Raw genomic sequence first — 14654 nt, 5'->3', positions numbered from 1 at the left:
TCATAATATTTTATTATTGTTGGTTTCGTTAGTTTATTTGTGTAAAAAAAGGTATGTTTTTAGAGGCAAATAACTATTAAAAAAAAACTTTTATTTTTTTTTTTCTTTTTTTTTTTTTCTTTTTTATAATTTATAAAAAATTCCAATTATAAATGATGTTGTGTTATTTTTGTTCTTTGTTATTGTGTTGTTTTAAAACAAACAATCAAAATTGTAAATTATTTTTTAAATATTTTGTACAATTATAAAATAAAATATTTATAGTTTAGATCTTAAAAAATAATATAAAATCCTCAAAAGAAATAATATTTAATAACCCACAATTCCCTTTACCCACACCCCCCCACCAATACTACCAACAAACCCACAAATAAACTAATTAAACTTTAAAAACAATTAAACATTGGGTGTGAGTGTGGGCTAGAAAAAATATTATTTTAATGGATATAAAATTTTTTTTTTTTAAATATATATGTCATATACACCTTTCTATTATAATAAAAATATTTTCTTTTTTTTATATATATAAATACAATTTAACATATTTATATATAAATTATATATATGTGAATGTATACATGTGTGTTTGTTTAATAATAAAAAATATCTTACCCAATTAAATCATAATAATAAAAAAAAAAATTAATAAAAAGAAAAAAATTGTATTTGATAACAATAATAAGTGTATTATTTTTCTATATCATATAATCACTAATTACATTTATAATAATAATAAAAAATAAATCAATCACACCATATTAATCAATCTCTCATATAAAACATTAATATATGATAGTTTTAAAAATTATTAATAAAACACAAATATACTCTAAAGAATTAACAAAATCAAAAATAATAACAATACAATAACAATAACACAACAAGAAACACAACAACAACAACAACAATCGACAATACAATCATTCACACTCTTTTAAAAAGTAATAAGTATAAAATATTTTTTATTTCATCACAATAAAAATCAAATATTTTAAAAAAAAAAAACAAAACAATATTATCACTATTTTAATTTTTTTTTTTTTTTTTTTGTTTGTTTTTTTTGTTGTTTTATTATTATTATTTTATTATTATTAATAATTACTAATAATCATATTTTTTATTTATATTTTTAAATAAAAAAAAAAAAAAAAAAAAAGAAAAAAAAAAAGAAAAAAAAAACCCAATAGAAGAATTTTAAAAAAAAATAATCACTTTTTTTTGTTTCTCTTATTAAATATATTATATTATAAAGAGATATATTTAAAACTATTTTTTTAATTATTTTTTTGTAGTAAAAAATTTTTTCAAGTAATATTAATAAAAAAAAATAATTGAAATAATAGTAATAATAATAGAATTATAATAATACAAATGTCAACATTAGGTTCACAAGTTTCTTCTATTTTAAACCAACTTTCAAATGAATCAGTAAGTCAATTTTTTTTAATTTTTTTTTGCGCTTTTTTTTTAGTTTTTTTAATAATTTAATTTTTTTTATTTTTTGCAGATTGATAAAATTTCATTAGAAAATGCCATTAAAAGTTTTGACTTATTAATTGGAAAGCATAAAGAATCACAAATTTCATCAGCGTTTAGAGATTCTGTAACAAAATGGATAGATAATAATAATAATAAACAAGATATTTCAAGTAAAATCGTAGAGAACTATTTAAAATTTATTCATCAATCAACTTTATTTAAAAAATTAAAATTAAATGAATTTATTGGTAAGAATTTAAAACAATACTTTAGTAATTACATAACTTGATATAAATAAACTAATATTATTTCTTTAGAATATATTAAATGGTCAGAAAGTGATGATAGGTTAAGAGGCGAACTTGCAATAAATATTCTATGTTCAATGGAAGGTTATTCATATTTCAAAAATTTTGAAAATGCATTGGAATTTTTATCACAGTTTGATTATTTTAAATTATCAATAACTGTAAGAATTGATTATTATTATTACTAGTCAATATTTGTAGTATATCTTTTAACATATTTTTTATTTTAATCATTTTAGACTGTTGACAAAGTTAATAAGTTTTTAGAAATTTTATTAGAAGAAGATTCAAACTATATTAACATAGAATATATCCCAATGATAGAAAACATTGTCAGTAGAATTTACTCATCAAATATTAGTGTTTTAAAACCCTCACCAAGAATTTTTAATTTTCTATTAAACTTATCAAAAATCTCAGTAAATGAAATAGAAAATCACAAAAAGTTCATTCCAATGCTACGTTCGCTTTTGGCAATTTTAGCAATTAAATCACCAGTATTTTCAAAACTAAACAAATTTATTTATAGATTAATTCACATTATTTGTGAAATACCACTTTCAAATTATTCATTTGAAAAAAAGCAATCGATTTTTAAAAATCATTACTCTTCAATGATTCCATATATTTTTGAACACTTTTCAAACGTATGTATTAAATATATTTTATCTTAAAAACTTCCAACCAATAATCTAACAATTTTTATTTTAAATATAGTGTAAAGATGACATTTATAAATTAAAATACTTATTTGGAGAAGTTGTAGAAGCTTTTTCATATCAACATCTTTTAACTCTAATACAAAGCAATAGATTTGATAAAGTAACTTTAAATATTATTCAGTCATTATTACCTGGTCCAACTTTAGAAAAAAATATTATTTCAATTTTTAAGTATGTAAAATATATTAATTTAGTTTATTTAAATAACCTTTTTATTAATATTTTTTGTTTATAGCTCAATTGTTTGTTTTATTAATTGCGATATACTTAGAGATGATGCATATAAATTATTGGAACACCATATGCCCAACTTTACAAGATATTTACCAGAACTACATTCAATGGTTTTACCATTGATTTACAAACAACAAAAGAATTTCCCAATTACAACCTTTAAAACTTATTTCAAGAGCCATGAATTATTAACTCTATCCCAATTCCCAGTTCTATTTAAAAATTTATCAAAAACCAGAATTGATATTATTAATCATACCTTGTTGACTCATAATAAAGAAATTATTGAAACAGTAAGTTTATTTATTTATTTTTTTATTATTTTAAAACAATTATTAACAATTTATTTTTATATTTAATTTAGCATTATGAAAATTTCATTCCAATGCTTTTGGAAGTTTTACTTGACCCATCGATTGAAAGACCTTATTATGTAATTCCATCGATCGGTTCATCAATTCAAGCAGTTGGAAGAAATGAATTCTTTGATAAAGCAGTTCTCACCATTTCAAACTTTTTATTCTCAATGAGAGTAATGAAATTGGACAATTATGACTATTCTCAAATTGGTGAAATTGTTATGGGTCTCTTTAAGATATATAAAGCTTATCAAAAGGAATATGTAAACCTTTGGAATTTAGGTATTAATACTTTTATCCATTATCTTAACAATACTCAAGGAACAATGTATTTAATTCCATTTGCAAAACAAATTTTAGAAAAATATCCAATAGATTCAATGCCACATGGTAAACAAATGGAAGAAAAAATCTTAATGAATTTCGAAATTATTCTAAATGTAAATTCAAATAGTAAAAACTACAAAGAAACCGAAGAACACTATTCAAGACTATTTATTAAACTATCAACTGTTAAATTCTTTAATTTCATTATCAACTATAATTTGAAACCACCTTCAACACCACAATCCAATTCATCAGCTACAACTCTTCAAAAGAGTCAATCTATCAACTCATTTAGCAACTCTGCAAATGCCTCACTTCATAAGAGCCAGAGCATTACTTTAATTCAAAGTAGCAATCCAAGTAGCAACCTTACAAAGAGTTCTAGTTTATCATCTGCCCAATCTTTGAAATCATTCACCCAAGCTCCATATGTTCCACATAAGTTTGACTACAAAAAATTCATTAGCTACTTAAAAGAAATTAACTTAAAATTCAAAAACCATTCTATTAATGTTTCAATTTTAGAAATATTTACAAATTTACTCCGTGAATTTGGTAAAATCAAAGCAATTGAAATTTTAAGTCTTGTAGAAATCACAGAATTAATTAAATTTTACAATTTAAACAACTCAATAAACCTTCTACAACCTAAAGATAATCAACTATTCAGTATAGAAACCATTGGCAAAGATATTAAAGTTTTATTCCAACAACTTGGTTCTGAATCAAAGTCATTTATCCTCCACTATTCAAAATCCTTCATTAGGGAAATGGTAATTAATCAAAATGACCAAAGTACTGATGACCAACTTATTTCAAATACAAGATTTAGACATATCAAACAATTCTTTGACTTTGTAATTCCTTTGAACGGAGACTCAATTAACAACTATTTAATGGAATCTTTAATCATTTATGATAAATTCAAAAAAGAACCAAACACACTCTTAATGAAGTTAATAATGTATTTAATAGAAGATGAGTCAAACTTCCCACTAAGTGTTACAAATTTGGATTATTTAGTGTCATTAAAAAATATAGAAATAGTAGAAAAGATTTGGAGTGTCTATGGAATAGAAATTTTAAAGAAATCAAAATATTTTGACCAATATTATGAATTGGTAACTATTGGAGAAAAAGAAAATTTCCAATTAAATTCTAGTAATAATGGCATGAATACACCAACAAGAATAGGTCCTTTATCCCCAAGACCCTCAGATAATAGGGATTTAGCTTTAGAATCATCAGTACCAAAAATTAATGTCGTTGAAAAATTGGTTGTCTCACCACCACCCCAATCATCAACCAATGCTGCATCTTCTTCAAAACCACCATCAAAATCTCCAATTTTAATATCTTCAGCACCAGCAACAAGTTTAACTTCGGAATTAGCCCAAGATAATGGTAAAGAAGTTTATGAACGTTCAACAAAAACTATTATTACCAAGACAACAGTTACAAAAACAAGCTCAGACTCTTCAGGTGCTACATCATCATCAGTAACAACAACAACAAATGAAGAAGTAGTACACTCACCATCAACTGCTTCATTTGCCTCAAAGATGAATAAATTCATAAACGAACCACATAAAACAACTTTAACCAAAACAACTACAACTACCTCCAAAGTTAATGATGAACCAAGTAAAACTTCTAGCATCACCTCTACCCAAAGTAACACATCTAAACCATTAAATGAGCAGATTTATAAACCAACCTTAATCTCACCAAACATAAGCTCCCCAGTTCAATTAAAACCAACTCCATCTATAAGCTCTACTGCTGTTACAAGTTCAAAGGCTCCATTAACCCCACCATCGGTTGTTTCATCATCATCTATTCAAATGAATTCACCATCTCTTTTATTACCATTACCATCACCTCCCATAACAACATTAATAAGAGAAACCAACTCATCAAGTAAATCTCGTCAAATTATTAAATTAAAGAGAGCAGGTGAATTGGAAAATGAATCTATTCCAACTATTAAAATTGGTCCAACTCCAGGTACAGCAGGTCTAAGCACAAAACCTTGCCCACAACTAAATGAAAAATTCTATTCAATTATTATTGGCTACTATATGAATGACCCATTTATTTCAATTCAAAATAAAATCGAAACCCTTTCCACCGTTTCAAAAGAATTTTATGAAATATTGGCAAATGAAATATCAAATACTAAAAATATCTGTCATTTAATTAAAAGAAAACCAAATATCCATTCAGAATTTTCATTAATTAAAGGTATTCCAAATAGTTTCTTAATGGACACAATCACACACTATCCACTACACTTCCTTAATTCAAAAGAAAACTTATTCGATAAAGTACACACCCTAGAGATTAAACCAAAGTCATTATATAGCTTCGAATTAGAAAATCAAAACTCTATTAGTTATCCATCTCTAAGAAACCTTATAGTTACAACTAATGTTGGAGAAAGTGTAAACCCACAAAATGGAGAAGAGATTACAAATAATATTCTTAAATCACATATTGGTCAAATTGAAAGATTAGAATTGAACTATAACTTCTCTGGTTTATCAAGCGATGGTGCAGATTTAGAAAAAGATTTAATTGACACATCATTATTAAACATTGCTTCAAAAAGCACTTTTATTAAGAAAGCATCAATTAACATTAAATCACTCAATAGTATTTCAGCAATCGACATTCTATATTCAAACTATATAAACAGCTCATCAGTTAAAGATAAAGTTTCAGTTGAATTAAATATTGCATTTTCAAAATCTTGCAGAGAATCAGGAGAACAACTATCATTATCAACAATCCCACTAATCAAATCTATTGAAATGCATTACCCAGAAAATGATTTTATTTTCAAGCACTCAGCTGAACACTACTCAAATTTAGAGTTTTTAACTATAAACTTAACAAATTCAAATATCAGTCCATTAACCTCACCAAATGAAAATAACTTATCAAAAAATCTTACAGGAGGACCATCATCACCACAATCACCAATCTCAACATATTTAATGCTTTTATTAAAGAGTAAAAAGATTAATAATTTAAACAAATTATCTTTCAAAGCTAATAAGATTTCATTAATTAACCAATTACTTCAACAATGCTCAATCGAAAACAACAACTGTATCAAAACATTAGAAATTGAATTGGATTTGGATACAAGCACAATTTATTATGACCATATGTCAATTATCAGCGGTGACTATTTTGCAAATGATTTAAACCAACTATTATTGATCTTGGAAAAGAACCATTCAATAGAAAACCTTATCATCACCTATACAACAAATCATAACTTTAATCAAATGATATTTATGGAAAAAGATCATTGGAACAAAGTTACTCAAATAGGCAAAACTTTTAAAGCAAAGAGATTAAAATCATTAAATTTATTCGGTAGATCATTAAAAGCATAATCGCATTATGCAAATAAAAAAAAAAAATAAAGAAAAAAAAAAAGAATAAAAAAATTTTTTATTTAAAATTATAATCATAGTTATTTTAATAAATTTTTTATTTAAAATTATTATCTTTATTTATTTATTTTGTATATTCTAATTGTTTCTTTAAATAATATAAAAGATAACCTTTTGATTTCAATACATTATGTATTGTAGTACTACTAATCATTGAATCATCACATTTATACCAATTGTCATGATGTTTAACAAAACATGTATAGTGACCAGAGTCAATTTTACCTGTGTGATTTACAACTGCAAATAATTCGTAAATGAATGAGCTGTCACTCTCGTCAGTTATTAATGATGGGAAATTTTCTTCTTCATTTAAGAAATCAAATGTTGTTGTTGTAGTTGAGGTTGAGGTTGGTGTTTTAGATTCCTCTTCTAAATCAATAACCTCATCTCTATTTTTTCTTTTTTTACTATTATTTGATTCTTCATTATTGTTATTATTATTATTATCATTATCACTACTGTTATTATTTTTATTTAATTCTTCAGTCTCTTGTTTTTGAAGCTTCAATTTGTTTTTTCTAATTTTTAATGAAGAATTAATATAAAGTTTAAAATTTAAAATTTAAAATAAAAGTTTCTTACTTTCTAGCTATTGTTGTATATGGTGTCATATCGATTGTTATTGGGAATTCTATAAATGTGTCAATTTTATGGGTTCTTCTATTTGATTTTGATTGCTCAAATCTTTTTAAATGGAAACAAATTACTACAGGTAAAATATCAAAGGAAAGCTGTTTAGTTGATTCTTGTTTACAATTGCAATTTCTACAAAAATATTTTTCGTCCAATTTTTCTGGTTGTGTAAATCTTTCTAAACAAGCTAACAAAGTATTACCTTGATGATGATGATAACCATTACCGCTAATGATACCATTACCATTTTCTAAATTTTCACTGTTATTATCGTCGTCATTATTTGCATCAGATTTAGTTGGAGTTGTTTTAGCACTACCATTACCATTAGCTAGATCTCTTGATTTTGGTATATCTAATGAAATATCTATGAATGGATCTGAAGTTGAACTTGTGAATTGACAATGAAGACACGCTACTTCCGATTTTAAAGAACCACCAAATGTACAGTGAACAATACAATTACAATCTTTTCCGGTTGTACCACCACAATGAGAATGAATACCATTCAGTGATGATATAAAGAATTCATGTGCATCCTGCTGTTCGTAACCTACAAAATAACTTGAATAATTCCAACAACTATATAGAAAATGATGAGGTGTAAATGGAATCTTTAACCCACTAAATATTTGTGTATATAATTTATCCATTTCGCATCCTAAACAAATTTTTGAATTATTATTTTCATATAAACTATTATTATTATTATTATTGTTTTGTTGAGATTGTTCATCGGAATCAATTGGTTCTTGTTTAATATGTATACCATTCTCAACTAAATTACTATTACTATTTACATTATTATTATTATTATTATTATTATAATTATAATTATAATTATTTAAATTTTTCTTTTTTTCACATTTATGCATATCACTTAAAAAATAATTTCTTAATAATGGATTATGAATATATGATTGCAATATTGAATTCATAAAACACCTATATTTAATAATAATTATATTTCCAATTAATATTATTATTTTATTTGATCAATAAGTAATATTTAATAATAATAATAATAATAATAATAACCTACGTATTTCCTAAATTATTTAATCCTCTTAAACCTATGATGGGATTCGAGTAATCGATAATATCTGAATTTTGCTTTATAAATTGAAATTCTTCATCTGAAGGTTTCCAACTTTTATATTTTATACGTTTTGTTGATGGATCTAATAATAGTAATAATAACAATAATAATTAGTATAACATACCACGGTATATTTATACCAATTATATAAATCTAACATACTTTTAACATCTTGCAAATTAATTGTTATATTTAATTTGACATTTTCTCTAATTTCTTCAAATTCCTTATCGTATATATAATCTCGACAATGATGACAATAAATTTGGTTTAAATTAAAATCGACCGCTAAAAAATGTCCATTATTTTCGTTGAAATGTTGCTGAATATGACCTGCTTTCCAACACGAGGCATGTACACAATGTAAACATATATGTATACGTCCATTAAAACTTCCACACTCTAAACAATATGGTGTCGGTAATTGAGTAGTATCTAATAATTTCATTTTTATTGAATATATATAATTTTGAACTATATTAAATCTGTTACTGCCACCATTATCTTTATAATCTATTATGTGTTTGCATGTTGATGTATTATTATTATTGTTGTTGTTATTGCTATTATTGGTATTATTACTATTGATAGTGGTGGTGCCAACTATATTATTTGATTTTGTTGTTGTAGTCATTTTATTATCAATTTGGTATTTTATAAATTTCTTTATTTTATTTGCCAATAAAAAGGTTTGAACATATATTTATTTTTTTTATTTATTAATATTAAATTAATACTAACTATAATTAATATAATTTAATATCTGTTTTTTTTGAAAAAAAAAAAAAATTTTAAATTAATATTTGAAAAATGAAAAAAATTAAAAATAAAAAAAAAAAAAAAAAATTAATGTTATGATCAAAAAAGATAATTATTTTTATATTTAGGAAAAAAAAAAAAAAAAAACTAAAATGTTTGAAAATTCTTACATTTTAAAAAATTATTTTAAATTTTAATTTTTATCTGTAATTTTAAGATTATTATTAATTATTGTTATTTATATCTAGATATATAGTTATACAAATATTAATATTCTTTTTATAATCACACATACAATTGTATAAAAAACGGAAATTTAAATTTTTTTTTTTTATAATTTTTTTTTTTTTTATAAAAAATAAAAAAAAAAAATAAAAAATAAAAAAAAATAAAAAAAAATAAAATACATTTATTTTTTATTTTTTGATTTTTTTTTATTAAAATATATATACTATATATAAATATTTATTATATAGTTTAATTTACAAAAAGATGTGGGTGCTAATATTTATAATTAAAAAGAAAAAAAAATAAAAATAAAAAAAAAATAAAATAAAATAATGAAATTACACCCTCTCTGCCACACAAACCCCAAACTAAAAATAAAATAAAAATAAAAATAATTAAATAAACTTAATATTTAATTTTATAAATTAATAAATTTACTAAATTCTTTTTAATTATTTTTATTTATTTATTTATTTAATTAAAATTTCTTTGAATGGATCATCAGTTTCGACATTAATTTGAGGTTCGTTTTTAAATGGTAATATTAGTTTCCATGAGTGTAACATCATTCTTTCTGATTGAGGATCTTTTGGACCATAGGTTTCGTCACCAACAATGATATGACCAATGGATTGTAAATGAACTCTTAATTGGTGTCTTCTTCCTGATTTCGGTGTTAATAAAACTTTGGTAACTGGCATTTCAATGATTTCTTCATTTTGAATATTATCATTTTTGTCATTATTTTTATTATTATCACTATTATTTTCACTATTATTATCACCATTATTATTACTATTATTATATGATAGTAATTTTAAATTATCACTAAATTTTTTAAATCTTTTAATATGACCTCTTTCTAAAACTTTATAATTTGTTTGTGATGATCTTCCTGGATTATCTATCTTATCCCCGATACACATCTTAAATGAATTTAAATCTGATTTGTCATTGGCAATTGGTTTATCAATTAATCCTTCATCTGATTCTATATGACCATGCACTATAGCTAAATAAGTTTTGGTTGTATCTCTATTTTGGAATAATTCCATTCCTTTATTTGCTGATTTTTTATTTAATGCAGTAACTACAATTCCACTTGTTGCATAGTCAATTCTATTTACAAATCTAATTGATCCTTTTACTTCTGGGTATTCATTTTCTAAATATTTAACTACTGTTTCATTTCTATCTTTCCCATCATCGTCTATATTGACATCTTTACTTTTAAAATAAATTAAATAAATATTAGTTTTTTAATTTTTATGATTTTTTAATATTACATATTAAAATATTTAATATTACCATATGGTTTATTTACCAAACAATAGTCATCGGATTTGAAAATAACTTTAAAAATAGGATTTGAAGGTGGGGTTCTTCCTAAATAATTTATTTTTTTTAAAATTGTAGTTGTTGTTGCTACTGTTGTTTCTACTGTTGTTATAATTTCTTTGCTATCATCATCTAGTTTTATTTTTTTATTTGGGTTTTCTGTCATGATAGTAGTTGTAAGGTCGCATTAAAAAATGAAAAAATTAAAAAGTTTTTTTTTTTTTTTTTTTTTTTTTTTTTAAATTTTTTTTATTTTTTTTATTTTTATTAATCATTTTATTATTTTTTTAAATCATTTCTTTTTTTTTTTTGTTATAAAATAAATCAAATTTAATATTTTATTTTTGGTTATTACTAAACTTATAAAAAAAATTTTATAGTTTTAATAATAATTTTATTTCCCCCAAAAATGAAAAATCCATTACTTTTTTTATTCCCCCACCACACAAACAATAATTTTCATAATAATAATAATAATAACAATTCTCTTCAATATAATAATGAAACATAATAATAATACTTTAAAATATTATTTAAACATATATATTTACCATGTTGTTATTTATTTAAAATTTTAAAGAAAATTGGTCAGTTATTTTTGATAGATATTATTATAAAAAAAAAATTTTATTTTATTTTTATTTTTTTTTTAAAATTTTTTTATTTTTTATTTTTTTCACTTTGTGATTTATTATTATTTTTAACACTGCCACAACGACAATCTTTGTGAAAAAAACTATATTTTTAGTTTTTAAACTTTTTTTTTATTTTGAGTTATTTTATTTTTTCTAAATATTTGTAAGACTACATTTCAATTAAAGAAAGATTAGATTGTTTCAAAATGTCATTTGGATCATACAAGAATAAATTTTCAAAGTTTGTTGATAATACTAAAGAAGATTTAGGTATTCAAAAAAAACCACCACCATCATCCAATCCACCACCATCATCTAATCCACCACCATTATCTAATCCACCACCTCCACATCATCCACCACAACAACAACAATATGGTTATAATAATCAACAACAATATGAAAATAGTCAACAATATGACTATAATAATCAACAACAACAACAACATCAACAATATGAGAATAATCAACAACAGCAACAACAACAACCAAAGTTTAGTTATACTCCACAACCTCAACAACAATATGGTGGTAGTGATGGCGTTTCTTTAAACAAAACTAGCCAAACACCAGTTTCAGCACCAAATCAACCTATTAGAAAATTTGCACCACCAGTTGCAACAGCACCACATCGTCCAGCACCACCAACAACCATTAATGACAGTGGGGTAAACTTACAAAAACAATCATCACAACCTCAACTACAACAACAGCCACAACAGCCACAGCAACCACCTCAAAAACAATTTGCACCAATGCAACCTAAGCGTCCTGCTCCACCAGTTAATAGTTTACACCAGCAACCATTACAACAACCAATAAATACAGCACCACAACAACCACGTCCAATTTCACATCAAGAGGTCCAATACCAACCTTCAGTCCAGAAACCACAAGTATCTTTAGAAAAGAGACCAGTACAAACTTATGGATCAACACCACAACAACCATACCACCACCAACAACCACAAATGGATGGTGCTTCAACAATTGCTTTGGATAAAAAATCAGATAAATCTTTTGATAACCAATTACCAGAGAGTTTGAAGAAACATACAGATTATGCAAAAACAAATACAAATATAGCATTAACATCTATTGGTGTTCAAATAGATCAAGTTGTTAAAGCTAAACTTCCACCACTTTATCTTTCAGATCCAATGTATTTAGCAAATATGCAATATACCGAAATCATTTTAGAAATTGATGGGGTATCAGTTAAACCAATTAATTATGGTGAAAAAATGGAGCCACTTTTAAAGAATGAAAAATTAATAATTTATAAAGTAAGATAAACAATATATACATATTTTTAAATTGTTTTTATAATACTAATTTATTATAATATTTTTTAGACATTAATAGACGATACAATTATTTTACAATTAGGTCATATTTATATATACACAAATATTAAAGAAAAGCCATCATTTAGAGCCTATCCATTCCATTATATTATTTCAGATAATTTCAATAATTTCTTTATGGTTAAAATTGATAAGCATATAAATGAAGAGGAGATAAATAAATTAGAAGTTATACTTATGTATTATACAACCTATTACAGAGTTCCACAAAAGAAAGAAGAGTACAAGGATGAAACAGCTAAAAAGATGGAAAATGCATCTGGTAAAGTAGAAAAAGCAAGTCATACAATTTCTAGAGGTTTGGTTTCAGGTGGTACATACTTTGCCAAAGGTGCCTCAAAAGTTGGGGAATTTTATAAAAGTAACTCAAAGAAATATGAAGGTCCAGAGATGACAGAGGAGCAAAGAAGAGAGCTTGAAGATCCAAATAGTAAAATAAATAAAGAGGGTAAAAACTCTGACAAGATGGCTCAAGGTACTGCATCTGCAACCAAAGGTATGTAATAATTTATTTTAAAAAATCAAAGAAAATGGTTTTATTAACTAAATTATTATTTTAAATTTATAGCAATATCACAAGGTTTTGGATGGGTTGGTTCAAAGATTAGTCAAGGTGTACATAGTACAGATTGGTATAAAGAACGTGAAGCTAAAAAGAAAGAAGAGGAACGTTTGAATGGTAAAGATGAGAAGAAAGAAGCAGGTAGCGGTATGGCAAGTACAGGTGTAGGTGCATTAAAGAATATTTGGGGTGGTTTAGAAGAAGGTGTTTTAATTTCAGCAAGAGGTGTACGTGATGCATCAGTTGATGCTAAAAGACACACTTCCGGTGACTTTGAAGCAGAAAAATCAAGAAAGAAATGGGACAGCGCTGGTAATGCAACTATTTCCGTAGTAAATATTGTATCTTTATTAAGTGTAACCTGGATCAAAGGAGCATTATATGTTGGTGCAGGTGCAATTTCATATGATGTAGATCAAGTATCTTTATTTAATACACCAAATGCATATTGGAAAGCTGGCTGGGTAACTACTAGATCAGATCTTTTAGCAGGTTCAAAATGGGCACCCAGATGGGCAGTTCTACGTAATTCAACATTTGCTCTTTATGCTACACCAAATGATCCACCTGCTAAACCAATCCATTATGTATATTTAAATAAAATTAAAGGTGTTACCAAGATTCCAATAGAAAGAAGTCATCGTGCCAACTGCTTTGACGTTGTTACTTCAGGTGGTGCAATTTCTTTATCCACTTTAACCGAAACTGTAGATTTCTCTGAAGAATCTTATACTCCAAATCCTGAAGATGAAGTTATTCAATGGACAAATTCAATTTTATGTGTTTCTACTTTTATTGGTGATTTAGCTGATGATAATAACAAATAATAATTATAATTTTATAAAATTTACCAATAGACCTAAAATAACAGCACAAACACACATCATAATTTTTTCTTTTTCGCCCTTCCTTTATTTTTTTCTATTTTTTGTCAATCATTTTTTTTTTCATTTTTTTTTTTTTTTTTAATTATATAAAATCTTCCATGTGATCCAAAGATAATTTTTAATCTCTATTTTGAAGTTTTAAAAAAAAATATATATTTTTTTTTTTTTTAGTTGGGTGGGAGTGGGGGTAAAACTTTTTTTTATAATAAAAAAAAAAAATTTATTATGTTTATTTTAAATATGTACC

The 14654-nt window shown here is 24.4% G+C and overlaps 4 protein-coding genes across 4 annotated transcripts; 2 read left to right on the top strand and 2 right to left on the bottom strand.

Moving 5' to 3' along the window:
* Positions 1–1220: 1220 nt before the first annotated feature.
* DICPUDRAFT_96865 (uncharacterized protein) lies at positions 1221–6914 on the top strand. Its single transcript, XM_003284847.1, has 7 exons — positions 1221–1428; positions 1508–1727; positions 1797–1948; positions 2027–2434; positions 2505–2680; positions 2745–3036; positions 3108–6914. The coding sequence occupies exons 1-7, from the start codon at positions 1372–1374 to the stop codon at positions 6834–6836; spliced, it is 5034 nt and encodes a 1677-aa protein (XP_003284895.1). The 5' UTR covers positions 1221–1371; the 3' UTR covers positions 6837–6914.
* Positions 6915–6960: 46 nt separating this feature from the next.
* DICPUDRAFT_86473 (uncharacterized protein) lies at positions 6961–9265 on the bottom strand (the record flags this gene model as incomplete). The annotated part of the gene is made up of 5 exons (XM_003284835.1): positions 6961–7170; positions 7282–7417; positions 7482–8477; positions 8575–8713; positions 8794–9265. 5 exons carry the CDS (start codon positions 9263–9265, stop codon positions 6961–6963), a joined length of 1953 nt encoding a protein of 650 aa, XP_003284883.1.
* Positions 9266–10088: 823 nt separating this feature from the next.
* On the bottom strand, positions 10089–11122 carry DICPUDRAFT_28377 (uncharacterized protein; the record flags this gene model as incomplete). The annotated part of the gene is made up of 2 exons (XM_003284834.1): positions 10089–10840; positions 10927–11122. The coding sequence occupies 2 exons, from the start codon at positions 11120–11122 to the stop codon at positions 10089–10091; spliced, it is 948 nt and encodes a 315-aa protein (XP_003284882.1).
* A 675-nt stretch (positions 11123–11797) lies between these two features.
* On the top strand, positions 11798–14347 carry DICPUDRAFT_148729 (uncharacterized protein; the record flags this gene model as incomplete). The annotated part of the gene is made up of 3 exons (XM_003284846.1): positions 11798–12877; positions 12947–13454; positions 13527–14347. The coding sequence occupies 3 exons, from the start codon at positions 11798–11800 to the stop codon at positions 14345–14347; spliced, it is 2409 nt and encodes an 802-aa protein (XP_003284894.1).
* Between the last annotated feature and the right edge of the window lie 307 nt (positions 14348–14654).

Source organism: Dictyostelium purpureum (genome assembly GCF_000190715.1).
Source record: "Dictyostelium purpureum unplaced genomic scaffold DICPUscaffold_33, whole genome shotgun sequence".
Taxonomy (NCBI): Eukaryota; Evosea; class Eumycetozoa; order Dictyosteliales; family Dictyosteliaceae; genus Dictyostelium; species Dictyostelium purpureum.
The sequence above is the reverse complement of the archived record's forward strand: the minus strand, read 5'-3'. Positions and strand labels throughout refer to the sequence as shown.